Source organism: Asparagus officinalis, chromosome 7, assembly GCF_001876935.1.
Source record: "Asparagus officinalis chromosome 7, Aspof.V1, whole genome shotgun sequence".
Taxonomy (NCBI): domain Eukaryota; kingdom Viridiplantae; phylum Streptophyta; class Magnoliopsida; order Asparagales; family Asparagaceae; genus Asparagus; species Asparagus officinalis.
In genome coordinates this window covers 127106161-127119925 of record NC_033800.1, presented here as the reverse complement: position 1 = coordinate 127119925, position 13765 = coordinate 127106161, and the positions used below count along the sequence as shown (strand labels likewise).

Below are 13765 nucleotides of genomic sequence, written 5' to 3'. Positions count from 1 at the left end.
GAGCAATTTCGAGGACCTATCATCCTATTATCAAGGATTGATAAGTTGATTGTCAGATGTGATCATTAACATGATAGTTTTGGTGGATTTTGTGGTTGACGGAGGTGTTCTATTGAACATGACAACTCAGAAAATTTATTGCTCATAATCGAATGAACTACAAATAAACCAACCCCCAGTCTTGAACAAGTGCATGGGGGAAAAGGGTAGACATAGCACATCGCCTAATGGGCCACTATCTAATGAGGTTGACTATCAGAGGTAATTGTTAACGTGATAGTTGTTGGACCTGCCATCCTACTGAAGAGGATTAGCTTCAATAGTCGTGGTATCTTCTTCTGACTGAGAAGATTGGGCTTGGTCTGATTGCTCAGGTGAAGGTTGGGCTTCGTCCGATTGCTCAGGTGGATCATGCCTACTTTGTTCTTCAGCTTTGATCCTGACAATAATCTTTTGAGCATGTTCTCCTTGAGAGATTAGTTGTCTCCAAGAACGACATTCTGCAACTCCGATTCTGGCTAGAAGGTCGGTCTGCAAGTTGTGTCGACAGGTCTCTACTAAAGTAGACTGTGTCATACCTGACGAACACCGGAGAGCCATAGTTCGGAACCTTTTGACGAAGGCTTTGACGGACTCCCTCTTCTTCTGCTTAGTGGCGAGAAGGATATGGATGGAGACTTCTATATCCTCTTCAAAGAATCTTGATAGGAAGAGTCTCTCTAAATCTACTCACCTTTGGATACATCCGGCAGGTAGTTTCCTGAACCATTCAAAGGCAACTCCCTTGAGGGTGCCAATGAACAATCGAGCCAGTATGGCATCATTTGATATTACATTCCCAGTCTATGACTTGAAGTGATAGATATGTTGGTTCGGTGAACCCGTGCTGTCAAAAGTTTGTAACGTCGGGACCTCAAACTTGGGAGGATAAGGGGCTGTATCCCATTCGGCAGGATAGGGCCTGACAACTCCCTCGTCTTGGAGCTCACTTCTGTCAACAATGGTATTGAGGCGGGCTTCCAATTCTTCCATTTTGGCAGACTGGAGATTATGCTCGTTCTCCTTCTCTCTTCCTTCATCAGAGGAAGATTCCATGTTATGGGCTTCTTGGTCAGAAGCAGCACCATCAACCACTTTTTCCTTCCCTTTGCTTGTGTGAAGTCGGGATGAAGACGCTTTTCCTCTCCGGGAAGATTCTCGCCTAAACGGTGAATCTGTCTTCTGAGATTTGGCCTTGTCTGCGATGAGTTGATTCAACAGGTCTAGGAGTTCATTGAGGCTAAGATTTGAGCATGGCCTCCTGCTCGTCAAGTCTCTTCGCGAGATCTTCATGGTTTCCCGTCATATAAGCGGAGCTCTCATGTTCAACAAAAGAGCTTGATGATTGGGACTCTGCAATGGCTGAGTGTTCATCGTCGGAATTGGTTCCTCTGGCTAAACTTCGATAGTTGACAGAGGGAATGGCTCACGTTCGAGTCCGAGTATGTTGATAAACTCCTTCAAACTCGTCTGTGATTTCTCTGACGGTCAGTGAACGCCTTGTCTCAGAGTCATTGGAACTAAGACCTGAGGTTTTCCCTCTGCCGATCACATTGATAGTGACCTCGGGATATTCGGTCTCTGGAGACTTCTTCTTGTGAGAACGTCGTTGTTGGTTGGGCAAGGCAACATGCATTAATTGGTCGAACACCAATTGTTTGGCCGCAAATGAACAACATTGACATCCCGAGAGGACCGTAGGAATCAGTCGTTCACATTGGAATGAACGAATGACTTGTTGCATCGGTCTTTCTCTTGATATGAACTCTCTAAAATCTGTTGCAGAAACTCGAGAAGAGTTACTCGCTGACCGCGAGGTTTGAATTGGAACTCCCAGTCCATGATTAGACAGGACTGGCTCCTTGGCAGACATGGATCTGGTTGACGATGCTTGGACTCCATGGACTTCTATATACGCCCTCAATCTAGTCGCGCGCTACGCAGAGTATTCCGGGGTCTCGCTGACCGTCACGAGCCGGGGGTCCAGGGGCGGCGCGCCTGGGCCAGGGGGTCCGGGGGGATGGAATACCCCCCGGCGGGGTTCGGGGCAACGCCCCAAAGCTCCACGGTATACACCAGGTTTGGTATTGAATTTTGCCACCCGAACGCATGCCTGAGCTCCAGGTGTTGCTGGTGAAACGCAGTCCCGAGATCTGCTTTTTGGTTCTGAAACGCATGCCTGAGAGTTGTGTTTAGTTAATGGAACGCATTCCTGAAGACTGCGTTTTGACTGTACAATGCACCACTGAGGGCTGCGTTCAGTCTTATTCACACAGAGCCTATGTTTAGGCTCATAGACGCGAGGCTTGTGTTCTGAAACAGAAATGTAGAGCGCCTGGTCGCGTTTGGGCTCACAAACACGAAGCTCGTGTTGTCTTGAAGATCGACATTCACGGAGATGTGCTCGTCGTAGGGATCTCCTCCTCCGTCGAGCGATGTTCTTCTTAGCCTGCTTCAAGGCCTTTGTCGCCTCCATGGGCATCTTTCGACCCGATACCCGTCATCTTGGCGTGGGTTTGGCTGAAGCTGAGCCCACTCCATCGGGGGAGGGGCTGTCCGAGCAGTCTTCCTTAGGCGGTTCGGCTGCAATTGGAGCAGTTGGAGCTTTAGTCTCTTTGGAGACTTTATGGATCTTGCGCATAGCCTTGGGGCTAAGGGATCCGGAGGAGAGGGCCTCCTCAAACTTGGCTTGATCAAACTCTACCACGAGAGTTTCGATGGTTGTTCCAGTGAGATGAACATCGGATTGCGCCACCACTTCTTCGTCAGAGAAGCTAATCCCCGGCAGAGTCGCCATCTTTTGTTTGTTGGAAATTTTGCAATAAGAAAATGAATGAAAGAATTGTGTTTGACTTTATTCTCTCTAACTGCTTAGAAAAAGAATGATTACAACTCTCTCTACTCTCGATTACAATTTGAATTCCTGATTACAAAAGAGAGGAGAATGAATTTGATTTGAGTCGCCATCTTTTGTTTGTTGGAAATTTTGCAATAAGAAAATGAATGAAAGAATTGTGTTTGACTTTATTCTCTCTAACTGCTTAGAAAAAGAATGATTACAACTCTCTCTACTCTCGATTACAATTTGAATTCCTGATTACAAAAGAGAGGAGAATGAATTTGATTTTCCCATTTGTTTAATTCTGGGTTCTTCACGGTGGCGATGGAGTGCCTCCTTCGAATGCTTGCATCGAATTTGCTCTCCGTTGACGATCTGATGTCTTGTTTCACTGGAACGTGGTCTTCTCCTCATGATTTGACGTTGTGGAGAACTCTGAACGAGTTTGAAACTCTATGAAATAGTTGATTTAACCGAAAGTCGGTTATAAGCCAAGGATGAAGAAGATCTTGTTGCTGATCTCCAAAGCTAACGGTTTTGAAACTGTTCAGCTCGTGTTTGAACGAGTCAAACGCAAAATCCGCGTTCTGGTGTGAATTCTGCGTTCAAACGCAGTGTCTGGAAGCTTGAACGCATCGTCTGGAAGCTCGGACGCAGCAATTAGAAGCTGCGTTGGCAGCGTTGGAATCTACGTCTGAGCTGTGTTTGCGGCGATTTGGAAGCTGCGTCTGGCGGTGATTTGAGCTGCGTTTGGCGGCGATTAGAGCTGCGTCTGGCGGCGATTAGAGCTGCGTTTGGCAGCGATTTGAGCTGCGTCTGGCAACGATTTGAGCTGCGTCTGGCAGCGATTAGAGCTGCGTTGGGCAGCGCTTGGAGCTGCGTTGGGCAGCGGTATAAAGCTGCGTTGAGCTGCGTTCGTGGCTATGAACGCGATGCGTCTTGATGCTGGTGTGCGGGGAGGACTTCCGCAGTTTGATTTGAAGAGACCGTCGATTTGTAGTCTCTTTCTGTCGAAGTGTTGCAAAGATCGTCATTTTGTAATCTTTGCTTTAGCTCTCTGATGTATGAGAGTCGTCAGATTGTAACTCCCGATGTTGATTATGAAGGCTGTTTGATTAGAGCTTCCATCAGTTGTCGTGAAGGTCATCAGATTGTAACATTTAGCGATCTACGTGAAAGTCTTCAAATTGTAACCTTCTGGAAGTCGTCAGAGTGTAACTTCCATCATCGGTGTTTTGATGGGGATCAGCTATCTATTGTGATTTTTAGACAGCCTACACAACACGTTATCAGCACGAGTGGCTCTAGCCGGTTCGTGATCATCGGTTCGTAGAAATAAATTTTTAGGTGTACATCTTCTGCAAGGTAATAATACATTCGGCCTTTGTTTATTTACATAGTATCAAGCTTTCCGTCGAATAATTATGATTATGTCCGGTATGAATCTTGTCATCTCATTTATTTAAATTCTTCAAGCAAACTTGTAGAATATGACATATGCACAGTTAGACAGGCCATGATGTGACAGTTAGACAGGCCATGATGTGACGACTACAGAGTTTCAAAGGATGTTAGTTTCAATAGTCATACTACACACACAGATACATGTACATACATGGTTTAGAAATTCTCTGGGGACTTGAAATATTACCCTTACTACTTTTCTCATCATGTAGCATGCTAGGTGGGGCTGGACAAAGCTATCTAACATTTTTTTTCTCAAAGGATGCACTAGCTGACCTGAGTCTGTTTGTAGCATGCCGATTCTACTGCAGGCTAGACATTTGTATTTCAATTAAAATGCAACTCTCTGGCCTTGAGTTTGGCAGGAAAATACGAAACAAGACTTTATGATTTGGTTGTATGCTTTATTTTGTTTAAATCGGCACAGCTTGCTTACTTATATTATCTTGTATGCTTTATAATCTTGTTTACTTATGAAGAAATACGTCTGACAAGCTTAAAAAAAAAGGTTTCTCAAGTGATAACATTCCTTTTATTAATATCTTCTTTTATATATATTAAACCTATATGTCAACATCCAACCTTCGGTGTACTAGTTTGACTAACCAGATAAACTTCAGAACAAACCTATATGCTACAAGTTTCTGGTTGAATACATCAAATAGAAAACATGTGTGATTAGAATATGAAGCACTTCTGTAAGCAAGCTGCATCCAACTCACTTAGTTGTGTTATCTGAGTTTCAACGCAAGAGTGCTTCCTTCTAATCTCCTGCAGTGGCAATGCTTGACAATAAGTTTATCTGGTCATGGAATAAGTGTGGACGGGTGTCCTGAAATGTTTCATTTACCAACCTTCTGAAAATCTTACAGGGATCAATTGACTATATTTTATAGATTTGCATTGTGTAGACATGTGCATACATTAACATAATAAGTTATCAACTAAAAATATAGGTAGAGTTTAACAAGATGTTCATAGATAATAAGATGCTCTTAGACATAGGTCAAAGATAACCTTTATGGAGACTTTAGAAAAAGGAGCTTGGTGATTTTGGTAATCTTATTAAAATGTGAATATTTCTAATTTCTCATGCACTAATATTTTGTACCCATGATTAGTGCACTGTGATATATGATAGTAACTATTACTTGTCTTTGGCCTTGAACGTTCATTTTTACTGACACACCTGTGATTTTTGCACAATTATATCTCATGATTCTTTAAGTATCTTTGCCCAGAAGGCAAACACTTTAAATTTTCTTTCTATCAATTAAGACGTAAAAAATTAAATGTATCAGTGAAAAGTATTCATTTTTATGAGCAATCCCTGAAGGATCACTTTGATCTATGGAAACCAATAATCTTCCCTCAAACGTAACTAGCAGACTGAATCAGAACTTTTTGGATTTCAAATACATGACTAAATATGATTCAGCTCTGTACCAAATTATCTAGCAGCTGAAACTCTGTAAGCAGAACATTACAGACAGTGATAAAATTGATCGAAAAATTCTTTTCCCTATTCCACGCAAATAATATTGTACTCCAGCAGCAGTACATGACCAAGAATTACACTTAGCATTCTGAATTGATTAGTAGTCGCAGAGAAGCACAATCAATTGATGATTAGAAATCACAATGTCAGACTAGTTGGCTTACGAGTTGTGTTTGTAGCACATGCTATAATTTAGAAAATTACTTATACGTGTGGACAAGGGGGAGGCTATGAACATAATAGGAGATCTTATCCTGTAGCCATTTTTGGATTTTAAACCCTCGACTGAATACAATTCAACAAGTAACCTTGTACTCTTACAATAGTACAACTAAAAGCATTATGAACTAATCCTTGCATTAGTAGTTGTTAAAAACACAACCAGCTGTTGTGAGAAACCATAATGCAAGTTTAATTGGTTCAGTCGTAGTGCCTGAAGCACATGTCATAATTCAAATTTATATTCATAAGCTTGGATGAGGGGAAGGTAATGGATCTTATCGAACTATTTGGTTTCTCTATATTTGGATTATATACATTTGTCAAACAATTTTAATTTATCTTGATTTTGCTTTAAACTCTTGTGAACCTATGTGGTTTTTATTCATATGTGTATATTTTAGAATTTGTCTGACCTAAAATACACCATGTTGCGATAAGTTTGCAGTCCATGTTTCTATATCACCACCATAGCGTACCTCTATGGGACCTCGGTGAAGGTACATACATTATTTATGAAACTCCGTCAATAATTTAGTACCTATGGCCCATGTTAGGGGATCAATTTACAATTTAGTATGCTGACTGCATTTTTTATTGAAGATTAATTCTCGACATTAGGGGGAGATTAGTGCCCAAAATACAAAATAATGTCAAGAAATTCCATTGGTGAAAAAGATCTTCAATATTTATATCCACGTACTAGTCAAACTGAACCAGAAGTTCACATGATAATCTGCTAAGAAAAGAGTGACTAAGCCCCATATTCATGTTGAATATATCATTGATGATTTAGTATGCCAGAAGCATATTGTGCCAGAAGCATATAAAACATGTTAGTGTAAAAGATAAAAGTCTGCGGCAAACTAAATTATGTATATAGAAAGACAGTCACTCCCATAACCTCCAGAAGAGGTTCATCCTGAAGATGGAGTCTCCAGTAAAGTTGCGCGTGCACTTGATAATCATAATATTGGAGATGCGGAACGGCCAAATCCAATTGTTAAGGGAAATGACAAGGATTTGGTTAACATAAAATAAGAATTAAAGTGGCCACGAATTTGTGAAAAAGGAGAAATATATAATAGAAATATGAAAGTTGTCGACAACATAGTTGCCTCTACAGTTGCTCTTACTATCTCCGAAATTAATCTGGATCCAGAACCTATGTCGGTAATAGAGTGCTTGAAGCACTCGGACTAGGTGAGATGGAAGTGGCAATTGAGGTTGAGCTGAACTCGCTAAAGTATTTTGAACCTGTAGTTCATATATCCCTGCAGGATATAAATGGGTCTTCGTAAGAAAAATAAATGAGAATTGTAAGGTGGTGAGATATAAAGCGAGATTCATAGATCAATGGGTTCACGCAGAGACCCGACATCGATTTAGATGTAAAATATTCTCCTATTAGTGATTGTATTACGTTCCGCAAGTTAATACCTATGGCACAAACTATGAATTTATATATGCAGTATATGTACGTTATGACCATATTTTTATATGTATCATTAGACGTTAATATTTTTATAGGAAAGTCCCTAATGGACTTAAAATTCTTGAATTAAGAGAAAACGAGAATCGCAACATGTATAGTATTAAATTATAAAGGTCGTTATACGACTTGAAACAGTCGGGTAGAATGTGGTATAACCGACTGAGTGAGTTCCTCCTGAAGAGGAGATATGCAAATAATGATGTCTGCCCTTGTGTATTTATAAAGAAATTCAAAAATGATTTCTGTATTATATCAGTCTATATTGATGATATAAATATTATTGGAACGCACAAGGAGCTTACAGAAGCTAGCTCATGCCTAAAGACGGAGTTTGAAATTAAAGACTTGGGAAAAACCAAGTTTTGTCTCGGCCTGCAGATCGAGCATTTTCCCATAAGGAATTTTTCTACACCAGTCAACCTACGTGAAAAAGGTTTTGGAAAGATTTTATATGGATAAATCTCATCCACTTAGCACACCAATGGTCATCCGATCCCTCGAAGTGGATAAAGACTCATTTAAACCCAAAGAAGATAATAAAGAAATGTTAGGTCCAGAAGTTCCCTATCTGAGCACCATTGGAGCACTTCTTTATCTCGCAAATTGCACCAGGCCTGATATTGCATTTGCGGTGAACTTGCTAGCAAGGTATAGTGCTTATCCTATAAGGAAGCAATGAAATGGTGTTAAACATTTCCTTCGCTATCTTCAAGGTACAAAAGATCTTGGACTATTCTATAAAAGAAACCAAGATATGACATTGGTGGGCTATTAGGATGCTGGCTACATGTCTGATCCCCATAATGCCAGATCTCAGACTAGTTATGTTTTTTCTCTGTGGTGGTACTATCGTTTCTTAGAGGTCCGTTAAGCAGACCATGGTGACTACTTCTTCTAACCACTCAGAGATTATCGCTTTATATGAGACCTCACGAGAATGTGTATGATTAAGATCGTTAATACGACATATTTGTGGCTCGTGTGGTCTAGCGAAAGATGATATTCCCCCCAATGTCCTTTATGAGGACAATGCAGCTTGTGTTGCACAAATGAGCAGTGGATATGTAAAAGGAACCATGACAAAACATATTACGCCAAAATTCTTTTATCCACATGAGCTCCAAAAGAATGGCGAAATCACCATCGAAAAAGTTCGCTCAAGTGACAATCTTGCAGATTTGTTCACTAAATCTCTGCCTACATCAACTTATGAGAAATATGTTCACAATATGCATAGACTTGAAAGACTATCTTCTTCAGGGGGAGCAAATTCTTAAAGAACAATCCTGAAGATTGGGCTCTGAAGGTCTATTATCATAATTTGCCCCTTTTCGCTAAGTTTTGTCCCATTGGGTTTTTCTTAGCATAGACTCAGAAGATTGTCATCATCAGGGGGAGCGAATTTTCAACGCAATCCCGAAGATTGTGCCTTGAAGGACTATAGTTGTACTCTTTTTTCTTTTTTGCTAAGTTTTGTCCCACATGGTTTTCTTAGCTAAAGATTTTTAATGAGGTAACTAATGCAATACAAGTTTGGATCCCGAAGATCTATAGTTGTACTCTTTTTCCATTTGCTAAGTTTTGTCCCACAGGGTTTTCTTAGTTAAAGGTTTTTAATGAGGCAACTAATGCAACAAGAATCTACTAATGTCGTGTACTCTTTTCCTCGACTAGTTTTTATCCCACTGGGTTTTTCTAGCGAGGTTTTTAACGAGGCATTGACATTTCGAAGTAATGTCCAAAGGGAGTGTTGAAATCTAAAAGACATTTTGTTGATATATAAAAGACATTTTGTTGATATCTAAAAGACAAAATGTATTTGGACATTACTTTGTATGTGGACTATTAATTTCATGTCCTTTTGTATTCTATCATGTATCTATAAATTGTACGATGAATAGAAATGGAATAAGGTTGAATAAACGATTACAATTTCTCTTCTTCTCTTGTCTCTTGTCTCTTGTTTCATTTCTTTAGTATATTACAACAATGATCAAATTTTCATCTAAACGAGTAAAACATGGCTCTAGTTATTTATTTCAATGTAATTAATTTACCGCTACTATTGAAAGCAAAGATAATTTTCTCGCAAAAAAGAATTGTGACCACCTTATTGTCCATTAGAAATTTTGTTTCTAAAAATTATAGTGTATCTTATCCTCCAAATTATCCACACTAAATAAAATGTGCTACTAGCATAACTTGTTAACTGTACTCCACATGACATGAATCTAAAGTTACTAAGATAGAAGCTGAATAAATAAATAGTTACAATTGCAAATACATACTGTCTTTTTATAGATTGCAAATTTGCAATTATAATTAACATTAACCAAACATCAATATCCCTGCTTTTGTGATTAATTTGCATCTATCATAACTTAGTCTCATCAAAATAGGGTAAAACTGCAGAAAAGCAAAAGATCTTTTGACCACTTGCAAATTCCAACATCGACAACGGATGGCAAACATATACAAGGATAGAGAGGACAAACAATATCACATCCTAGAATCCATTTCACATGCTCAATATCGTGCGCTATTACTATTTTTCTAATAATCATACAACATCTCAACAAATAGGGTTGCATATAGACCCCCTCTAGTATCTGTTGCTTCAAACTTGCAACCCTGGTACACAGATTGTTGCAGATAGACCCCGACGTTTAAACTTTTGTTCAACTCTTTTACCCTCCGTAGACTCACTAATCTCGTTTGAGGGGGTAAACATCTGTCAAAATTTCACCCAGATAAAGAGTAAAAAAATTAACCAAGGGAATCTACCTGCAACGACCAAACTACAGGGCTAGTAAGTTCGAAACGCCGATACTCAAGGGTTCTATGTGCAATTAACCCTTTGGGATACCATGTTACAAGAACCAGCCTCTCACTTCATAAAAATGATGTACTGTATTCAACTTTTCAAGTGAAATCCCAACTGAACATCAAAATTTTGTTACAAAAGAATTGGAAACCTGAAAGAATGAAGCATTTATATCCAACAGGCAGAGAAAACCTCTATCTACACCTCCCAAAGTTACCAACTTCTAGCCTTAAAATGATTTCAGCATCTCCCCGTGGGATTCATCAATATATGCATTTCCCCTCAATTTCACTCAATCTGCTCGCCGATCAAATCAAGACCCACCAACAAGAAAGAAACCCCTTGAAAGAGCAAGAAATAGAAATGTATACCCTGAGCAGACAGCAAACTCCTTGCCGAGGCAGTCAATAGAAGAAAGGCAAGTGCTAGCTCTTTCCTATATATCCTATTATGCTTCTTCTTCTCGTTAATCAATTTTTTCTCTTTCTGTACATCCTCTTTCTCCTTTACGATGGCATCAAGATTGGGCAACGAATTTTCTCGATAATTCTTGAGAGGTTCTTTCTCGATCAATGAGAGGAGATCGCCCTCAGAGGAACGACCGGATTTCTTGGTGACGACCCATTCATAGGCACTGCCGAGTTGAAATAAACCAGAAATCATTGCGTTGAATTTTGTAACAGACATTGTGTTTTCAAAGAGGAGATATGGGACTATAAAAGGGAAAGATCTTGGAGCAGGGAGAATGTTGAGGAAAGACATTGTGGCTGGAATGTAGCAAACAACCCAAGCAGGGAGCTCGGCTTCAGGGACGAACATGGTCATGGGGAGAATTATACAGAAGAGGGTGAAGGAGTAAAAGGGTAAGACTAGTTTTCTGAGAAGGAAGAAAAGGAAAATTAGGTTGAATTTTTTCCAGATTCCAATCTGCAACAGAAGAAAATTTGCTTTGATTAATAACACGAGCAAGAAGAAACATATATTATGAAGAAATTCCAATAACGCATATGTGGTGTCTCCAAATCTCAAACTGTTTAACAATTAAATTTTAAGTTGTAGTAATGGACATAGGGAAACACCAAGTTCAGTCGCAGAATTATTCACACATGAGTCTTAGCAAAAAATAGAACACTAGTTAGTAGAGAAAGGTATAATGATCGGGAAGATTCAAAAACTCTAAACATGACTGATATATTTATGCGTTGATTGCACATAGACCCCATGTAATATTGTCATTGTTTTTAACTTAATATTCCTGTTGTTCCATTGTTGTAGATATATACCCTGGGTTAAATTCTGCTCCTCTCTTTTACCCTAAAATAGAATCACTAATAAAACCCACGGACAATAGCTGCCAAAATTTCACCAGGGTACAAGAGGTCAAGGGAGAAAAGTTTCAACTCAGGGCCTTAATGCAACAATGAAACTACAGGGATAAGTACGTTCAAATCAACGATGATACAGGAGGTCTATGTGCAACAACTCTATAATTATTGGTTCCAATAAAATGTATGAAGACATACTTGACAAATAACAAACATGCAAACCACTAGTTTGCATATCACATAATCTCCTATGGGCCAAATTCCAACAAATAAATATGAAAATGTGTATCCCTAAAGAAAGTAGGAAAATCATGTTTTCAATTCAATTTCCTCAAATTTTTACATGCATAGAGTTGCCATAAGAAGCAAGCAGACTCTAAAACTCCAAGCAAATAAAAATAATCTAACGCGTGACACATTACAACTATCAGTGTATCATTGCAACACAAGTGTCAAGTTGAAATTAAATGTTCACAAATTTGGGAAGTTGCCTTAATTGTTAATTTATTGAAGTTGCATTTAACAACTAATGTCAATAAGAAATTGGAACTTGAAGAAACCAAATAAGTAACATACATAAATGGGGATAGGATGTACAGAAATGTACCTTGGATTTGATAATATCAGGCAAACATAGCCGAAACAACTGCATGGGTCCTGAATGCCAGCGATGTTGTTGCTTTCTATAAGCCTCATATGACTCTGGCACTTCACATTGGCACTGAATTGCAAACATTTTGATTGAGATAAACTTTTGCAATGAAAATAAATCAATTCAAATGCCCAATATGAAGAACTTTAGTACCTCAACATCATTGAGGAAGATAAACTTCCAGCCCTTGAGATGAGCTCGAACCGCAATATCCATGTCTTCCACCGTAGTCCTCTCCAGCCAACCTCCAGAATCCTCCAATGCCTTAATTCTCCAAACCCCCGCAGTTCCATTGAACCCGAAAAAGTTAAGGAAAACTCCATTAACCTGCTGCTCTACTTCAAAGTGGAAGCAAAGATTAATGTTCTGAAGCCTAGTAAGCAAGTTCTCATCTTTGTTCACAAAAGACCATCGAGCCTGAACTAGCCCCAAGTCCTCATTGTCCTGAAATGAACCCACAACAACATTATGCCCATAATACATCAATGGAAACAAAGTTATTAATTTGAAGATAAGTCAATATGAACCTTGAAATGGGGCACAGTTCTCTTTAAGAAATCAGGTGTAGGTTGAAAATCAGCATCGAAGATGCAAACAAACTCATAATCCTTGACATAGCTACAATGCATTGCTGACTTAAGATTCCCAGCTTTGTACCCATCTCTAATTACTCTATGCCTGTAAATAATCTGAACCCCAGTCTGCTTCCATTTCTCAACCTCATCCTTTATCAGCACTTGGGTTATCAGATCATCGGAATCGTCCAATACTTGAACCAACATGTTAGTTCTCGGCCAATCTAAATTGCAAACAGCTGCAATTGACTGCTGATAAACCTGCCCAGGAGTTCAAAATCATGACAACCATATCATAAATTTGTAGAAATTAACAAATACCCACATGAAAAAAAATCGAATCTTTACCAAGGTTAGAGATAATTACCTCTTTCTCATTGCACATTGGCATTTGAATCAACACCATTGGGAAATCATTTCCTCCAGCTTCCAAATCTTGATTCTCTTTCATAACAGGTTTAATCCTCTTAAATTTGATCCAGAAGCAACCAAGACACATAATTAACCTATCAGCACTCTGAATCAAGAAGAGAATCACACAAGCATCTGCTAAGAACTGAAGAACAGGAGCTATATATTCAACCCGAAACCGAACCCAACTCGCATAAACCGAATCAAAAGCATCATGCACTCCAAATGAAGAAGAGAAAGCCATGAGCTTCTGAAGATCAGAGGTCCCAATGTGCCACGATTTGAAGTAAGCAACAATCTCAAACGCCAAAAGCATCATAGAGAGCCAAAGGAAAACCTTAATGCAAGTATAAAATCGGCTTCTAAAGGCCGGGCTCTCTTCGGGTTGAGACGAAACCGGATCGAGCTCCGAGTCAGTCCGGCC

The 13765-nt window shown here is 39.4% G+C and overlaps 1 protein-coding gene across 1 annotated transcript in view; it reads right to left on the bottom strand.

The window, feature by feature from the left end:
- LOC109848412 (probable xyloglucan glycosyltransferase 9) overlaps window positions 10042-13765 on the bottom strand; it is a 4378-nt gene continuing 654 nt past the window's right edge. Inside the window, 5 exon segments of the mRNA XM_020417884.1 lie at window positions 10042-11305; window positions 12311-12424; window positions 12509-12799; window positions 12883-13191; window positions 13298-13765. The exon segment at window positions 13298-13765 is cut by the window's right edge and continues 10 nt beyond it. Of these exon segments, the coding sequence (XP_020273473.1) occupies window positions 10667-11305; window positions 12311-12424; window positions 12509-12799; window positions 12883-13191; window positions 13298-13765 (1821 nt within the window). The 3' untranslated portion in view covers window positions 10042-10666.